The 7402-nt window shown below is 49.7% G+C and overlaps 1 protein-coding gene across 1 annotated transcript; it reads left to right on the forward strand.

The window, feature by feature from the left end:
• Positions 1 to 1804: 1804 nt before the first annotated feature.
• Fabp1 (fatty acid binding protein 1) lies at positions 1805 to 7131 on the forward strand. Its single transcript, XM_051154564.1, has 4 exons — positions 1805 to 1972; positions 2920 to 3092; positions 4313 to 4405; positions 7014 to 7131. Exons 1-4 carry the CDS (start codon positions 1906 to 1908, stop codon positions 7062 to 7064), a joined length of 384 nt encoding a protein of 127 aa, XP_051010521.1. The 5' UTR covers positions 1805 to 1905; the 3' UTR covers positions 7065 to 7131.
• The last annotated feature ends 271 nt before the right edge of the window (positions 7132 to 7402 follow it).

The following is a 7402-nucleotide window of genomic DNA, read 5'->3' on the forward strand; positions in this document are numbered from 1 at the left end:
TGAGGAAGCCAGCCCAGCTGAATGGAGGAGGGGGCAGGATGGGGATAGGGCTGTTATACAGTGCTCCCCTAGCTGGGTGGATTTACACGGAGGGCACACGGCTGCAGAAGGGGAAAGAGCAGAAGAAGAGACACACATTCAAACACAGAGGAGTAGCCACCACTCACACCTTCAGCTGACTGTGACCTCTAGAGAGAGAGGGGGTTACCAGGCTGGGGTTTGCAAGCCTAAAAGCCCCCCTAGAAGTTTGGGCAGTGGCAGTCTTTTTCCAAGCCAAAAGCGAGAGCTCGTGACAGCAAAGTGCAGTCTTCACAGTCAGGACAGTAGACACAGTGGCCTGTTATGTCATCCAGGACCTGTCTCCACTAGGGCAATAGAGGCTATCAGAGGTTTAAAGCTGAAGTGCAGTATGCTCAGGGCTCTGACTTATGAGTCTACACAGCCTCAAGGTAGAGGATGGACGGCTAGAGGCTGTGTGTGAAGAGGCTGGAATGGAGGGCTAGAGGTTGTGTGTGAGGAGGCTGGGATGGAGGGCTAGAGGCTGTGTGTGAGGAGGCTGGGATGGAGGGCTAGAGGCTGTGTGTGAGGAGGCTGGGATGGAGGGCTAGAGGCTGTGTGTGAAGAGACTGGGATGGAGGGCTAGAGGCTGTGTGTGAAGAGGCTGGGATGGAGGGCTAGAGGCTGTGTGTGAGGAGGCTGGGATGGAGGGCTAGAGGCTGTGTGTGAAGAGGCTGGGATGGAGGGCTAGAGGCTGTGTGTGAGGAGGCTGGGATGGAGGGCTAGAGGCTGTGTGTGAGGAGGCTGGGATGGAGGGCTAGAGGCTATGTGTGAGGAGGCTGGGATGGAGGGCTAGAGGCTGTGTGTGAAGAGACTGGGATGGAGGGCTAGAGGCTGTGTGTGAGGAGGCTGGGATGGAGGGCTAGAGGCTGTGTGTGAAGAGGCTGAAGTCCAGGCAGAGAAGAGAAATAGGGCGTGAAGTGGCACTTACTGAGGACTGCTTAAGACGCAAGAACTAGGGGGATGAAGAGACACTGGGTGACACAGCCTCCTCTCCTCCTGACAGAGAACACCGGAGATCACTGAACACCTTTCTGGGCCTCTTCCACAAGGCCAGTTCAGTCAACCAAACTCCCGTGTATCATCGCAGCTCCCGGTTCCGGGCTTTGAGGCAAGGACAGGACATGGCAGCAGGCAATGTCATCTTTCTTCCCTTGACTTGTCTCTACTAAACAAAATGCACCTAAATTTTCGCACTGCTGCTTTAAAGAGTGTACACCTGCTGACAGGAAGAATTCCCAGGATACAAAACAGCTTTAGGGACTGATGACATGTATGCAAAATTACATTTGTATAATAATAAAAAGATTGAGAAACAAACATAAGGTTATGTGGGAAAAGGTTCGAGTTCAAAGGTATTTCTCCCCATGTAGCACACATAAGTAGAGATGTGTATATGTGTATATATTTATGTACATATGTAGCCACGTGTATATAAATGTATGCATAGGTACAAAACATAATGGTACACATATGTATATATGCATATGTGCATTGCTAAAGACATAATTCACATACATCTGTTGCATATATACATCTCACGCATACATACTTCATGAGCAGTGGTAAGTCACCATAAAGGCAACATTTACAGAGAGCTTTGCACTTGATTGGCACTCACTAATGTTTGCTGAATTAGAACAAACCTCTGCCTTGCCCGTTCTGATTTTTATCGTTGACCATTGCTCTCAGGAGTTAATGTTTGAACCTGGCCATAAAGAAATCGACAGCCACTGACCTATGGCCTATATTTGAGGAGGAAGAAGCCCCTTATAAAATAGCCAAGCATGGGTGGCCTGGCAGCTGAGCTGCTGTGGTCAGTTGCAGAAGGAGAGCCTCATCGCCACCATGAACTTCTCCGGCAAGTACCAACTGCAAAGCCAAGAGAACTTTGAGCCCTTCATGAAGGCGATGGGTGAGTGCTGGATGGGACGCCAAAGCTGATGTAACAGCGATGAGGGTCTACTCTCACCAGTCAAGGTCTGATGATGTGGAAGGAGGGGTCCATGTTATACCAAATTGAGGGTGCTTTAGTGACTCTCCTGGTCTCTTGCTGTGATTCCTACTCTGAAGCAGTGGAAATAACACTGAGCTAGTGTGTGAACTGGATTGAAGTGTGTGTCTGCTGGTACTTTATTTCAAGACTTTGTCCAATCACTCACCCATTCATTCATTCATTCATTCATTTGTTTTTCTAGCAATCATTGATTCAAGGCCAACCATACCTCAAGCGCTATGCTTGTACATTCAACTCAACTCCAGAGGCCACAGCAAGTTTGCCTGGCATGGTCCCGCTCTGTGCATGGCCTAATTATTAGTAGCCCCCTATCACTTCAGTTGTAATTTGATTTGGAAGGTAAACATCCCTGAGGATAAAGTATTCCCACTGCAAGAACAAGACCACTGAAGAAGGAGGGAATTAGGAGCAAGAACACGTAAGAAGCAGAAGCCACAGAGGAAAGGGTCCTCGGTCCACATGAAGATCCTTATTACAAACGAGTTGGTGCCCTGAGAATGCAGTGCGATTGGTTGCTTAGCACGCATAAAGCCCTGCATTCCATCCCTAGCACCATACAAGACAGCGATGATGACACATGACTGTGATTCGAGCACTAGCGAGGTGCAAGCAGGAAGGTCAGACACCCAAGGTCATCCTCAACTACATCGCTTAGTCTGTAAGAGACCCTGTCTCAAACAATAATAATACTAACAAGAAAATAGTAGCAGACTGTGGACTTTCTCTATCAGAAGCCAAATGCCTAACCACTCACAGGTCTGCTGTACCGAGGTGTGTGGAGCCTCGGGAACATACAGTGACCTCCTCTGCTCTTGCAGCCTCTAATCTTTCATGGTCTCTCCCAGGTCTGCCTGATGACCTCATCCAGAAGGGAAAGGATATCAAAGGGGTGTCAGAAATCGTGCACGAAGGCAAGAAAGTCAAGCTCACCATCACCTACGGGTCCAAAGTGATCCGCAACGAGTTCACCTTGGGGGAGGAGTGTGAACTGGAGACCATGACTGGGGAAAAGGTCAAGGTATGCTACCTTCCGTTTCCTAAAACCCTGCTAATGGAGCCCGTGTCACTAAACCCACTTAAGGCAGAGAGCTCTAAGAACCCATTTCTCATTGTCTGGGGGTTCATAGGCATCTGGCCTCTCACTATGGAGGGTGTGAGGGACACGGAGCACAAAGCAGCATCCTCAATCTCGGGTCTCACAGGCACAGAGCTCCTGGCTCCCTCTCAGAGTCCTCCAAGGAAAGCTGGGAACTGGAGCAAATCAGTGTCAGTGAAAATTGTCATCCGAGCCAGGGCCCTTCACCTTCTCTGGGAGATGGTTCCAGGCAGCAGTGCCAGCTGTCTGTACGCTGTGTGAACAGTGGACAGGTGACAGCAGAGAGGCTGAGGGTCCTGTCATCTGTCCCTCCCTATGAGGCCTGCCCAGCCCAGGGCAGTCAGTGGACTATGCATCTGTCCTCTATGCTCCTGCCTTTCCAGGCAGCTTTGTGCCTCAGGCCCAGCAGGAGCCGCGTTGTCTCTTCTGGTTGCTCTTGTTTCTGCCTGTCTTGCATGTCAAGGTCAAAAACTGGAAGAGAGTCTCCTGATCTGCTCATGACAAGGGCTGGGGCGTCATGGGTTTTACTACAGCCCTTTTCCAATGGCCCATTGTAGCCGCAGATTTTTAACCTTTAAGTCTTTTGCTCTTGACTAGATTCTTCCCCCTTTTTTTCTTCCCTTGATCTCTACCTTGTTTCCTTTCTTCTTATTCTTTTCTGCCCCTGGTGTCTTGCCATGTAGCCTAGACTGCCCTCACACTTAGCATCTTTGGGCTCCTGCCTCCTGAGTGCTGGATTTACAAGCCTGCAGCCTTGTGCCCAGCCATGGCTAAGTTTCTACTTACCTTGATGGCTTGCAATTGGCACCACAATAGGAAAGGCTCAATATCCACCAAAGCAAACTGCATCCCTAGGCTGCCAGTGACTGGAGTTTTGCTACCACCTCCCCCCATATGTGTGAGAAATTGGATTTTATGTTTTACTTGAGGAATTTTCCCCCCAGGAGAGAACCTCTTAACTTAGGTAGGCTTAACATTGCCTTTCATTCATAAATCCGCTCTATTTCCACTTAGCACTAGAGAAAGGGAGATGAGCCAGCATGGGATTCATTTTCAGTTGATAAAGGAACCAATTTCATTAGCTTTTTTGCCAGGCCTTTCCTCATGGGCCATGATCTCTCTCTCTCTCTCTCTCTCTCCAGGCAGTGGTAAAGATGGAAGGTGACAACAAAATGGTGACAAGTTTCAAAGGCATGAAGTCCGTGACTGAGCTCAATGGAGACACAATCACCAATGTAAGTTGGCACTCTGGCCTTGCCATGCCAGTGTTGTGTGTGTGTGCGGGGGAGTGGGTGTGGTGGAGCCATAGAGGGCGAGGGGCAGGTGTTGTGGGGGGGAGAACGGAGCCATAGAGGGCGAGGGGCAGGTATTGTGTGTGTGTGTGTGTGTGTGTGTGTGTATGGAGCTATAGAGGGCGAGGGGCAGGTGGTGTGTGTATGTGTGTGTGTGTAGCTATAGAGGGCGAGGGGCAGGTTGTGTGTGTGTGTGTGTGTGTGTGTAGCTATAGAGGGCGAGGGGCAGGTTGTGTGTGTGTGTGTGTGTGTGTGTGTGTGTGTGTGTGGAGCTATAGAGGGTGAGGGGCAGGTGGGGTGTGTGTGTGTGTGTGTGTGGAGCTATAGAGGGCGAGGGGCAGGTGGTGTGTGTGTGTGTGTGTGTGTGTGTGTGTGTGTAGCTATAGAGGGCGAGGGGCAGGTGGTGTGTGTGTGTGTGTGTGTGTGTGTGTGTGTGTGTGTGTGTAGCTATAGAGGGCGAGGGGCAGGTGGTGTGTGTGTGTGTATGGAGCTATAGAGGGCGAGGGGCAGGTGGTGTGTGTGTGTGTGTGTGTGTGTGTGTGTGTGTGTGTAGCTAGAGAGGGCAAGAAGCAATTGCACGCTATCGCTCATTCTCCATCTCCTCCTCCTGAGACCCTGACTCTCTGCTTTGCCTCTTGTCCGTGTCTTCTACCACTTGAAAGGCCCTGTTATGTACTATGTAGCTGATAGATATTGTATCAAATCCTTTGAACAACACTTTCCTAAGTGGGGAAAGTAAGGCAGAGCTGGTCAAATGCAGAGTTGGGCTTTCCCTGAGCTGGGCCTGTCTCTTTGTCTCATCTCACAGTTGTCACTACTCAAGCCCTAGAGAAATCTGCTCACATTACAGTGAGGGTTTGCGCCCTAGAGAAATCTGTTCACACTACAGCGAGGGTTTGCACCCTAGAGAAATCTGCTCACACTACAGCGAGGGTTTGCGCCCTAGAGAAATCTGCTCACACTACAGCGAGGGTTTGCGCCCTAGAGAAATCTGCTCACACTACAGCGAGGGTTTGCACCCTAGAGAAATCTGCTCACACTACAGCGAGGGTTTGCGCCCTAGAGAAATCTGCTCACATTACAGCGAGGGTTTGCGCCCTAGAGAAATCTGCTCACACTACAGCGAGGGTTTGTGCCCTAGAGAAATCTGCTCACGTTACAGTGAGGGTTTGCGCCCTAGAGAAATCTGCTCACATTACAGTGAGGGTTTGCACTCAGTGCATCTTGTTCTTGCTAAACCATGGCTTCAGAATATCCGGGTGACTTCCTGACAGACAGAAGAGCAGGATTGCGGGGAAGGGGGACCCTTCTCTAACTCACCTGGTGTCTAACCCACATCTCCTTGCACTGCCGTTTTCTGAGCCAGCCGTTCCCACCGCCTCTGCCTCTCCCTTCCTTGCCTACTTCCTGCCACTTCCCCTTTTCCCAGCAGCACCCAACCCAGATGGTACAGGGAGGATGTGCAGAGTACAGCTGCCTTTTCCTGTTGCTGCTAGGATGGGGCCCCCGCAAGCCTCACACTCAGCCTATAGGATGGAAGTCCATCCAATCCAGAGATGTCGCCAGACTTTACTGAGTCTGCAGATCTGTCCAGGAGGCCCCGTGCCCCCCTGCAGCAATGAGTCCCATCAGTGCATGGGACGGGGCTCTGTTTGCTCATCGCTGGTCCTACTCTATGATGTCAGAGTGATTAACAGCCACAGCCTTCTGCTTCAGCCACAGAGCCCGCCATCTTCCACAGCTCAGGTGCCTAATAAGCATCTCTGCCCTGTTGTCACTGGTGTGGAGTCACACTTCTACCAAGTTTATGGCCACCAGTGAAGTTTATGGCCCTGGGTACGCACTCCTGTGCAATCATCCTCAATGCCCGGCTGTTGGTCATTTCTTTGTCCCCAGTTTGCAGGGCAATTTGTGGTGTTCCTCCCACGGTCAGGTCTTCCAGCTTTCCTTTGTATCCAGAATGCACTTTAAGGGGTCACAGAAGGCAAACGCCTGTCTAAGTGACACCATCTGGTCAAGTGAACCCCGCCAACCATGGTGAAGGAGGGGCATCAATCACGAAGCAACATTCAGTTCCCACCATTGCTACTCACCCCCACAGCAGAGGGGGTGTGCCCAGTGCTCTCATGGGCTTCGTTCACAAGTTTAAGAGGAAAACTATATAGCACCTGCTATGTTCCAGTGTAGCCATGTATATGGGCTTTTGTTCAGCCACATGTGGTTAATGTACAGGAATAAATCTCAATGAGATTTTGGGACATTGTGCTGGGCTGCTCTGGATGGTCTTCCTATAGCTAACATTGATTCAGGAAACAGTTCAGTGGCTGGCACGACAGCTCTCTACATGAACAGCAGAAGTGGCAAAAGCCAGCATGGTGTTTTAGAAAAAGTTGTGAACCATTCTTCTGCTCCTAAAGAAAATGGGGCTTTTAAAACCTGTTTCATGTGTTAGCACATTTGGGGGCCTTTGGGGAGATTCTTGTTTGTTTGTTTTGTTGTTTTATGATTTGTCATCAAGAAAACGTTTCATCATATCTCTTCTGACTTTCAGACCATGACATTGGGCGACATTGTCTACAAGAGAATCAGCAAGAAAATCTAGACAAAGCTCCATTTCATAGTCTTTTACAGTGTAAAATTAATTCAATAAAGTTACTTTTGTTTTCAAAGCATTTCTTCCTCATGGCTTCCCACTGCGGCACTATTGTTTTTTATTTTATTGGTGTGTGTGTGTGTGTGTGTGTGTGTGTGTGTGTGTGTGTGTGTGCATGCACATGCATACATACATGTGTGTGAGTGTGCACACTGGGAATTGAACCCAGGCCCTCACACATGTGAGGCATGAGCTCTGTTACTGAGCTAAGTCCCAAGCCCTGTTGTTATCAGTGATCATCGGTCACCTATGATTTTGTAATTATAACCTGTGTCCATCATTCCACC

The sequence above is a fragment of the Acomys russatus genome, chromosome 13, assembly GCF_903995435.1.
Source record: "Acomys russatus chromosome 13, mAcoRus1.1, whole genome shotgun sequence".
NCBI classification, from domain to species: Eukaryota; Metazoa; Chordata; class Mammalia; order Rodentia; family Muridae; genus Acomys; species Acomys russatus.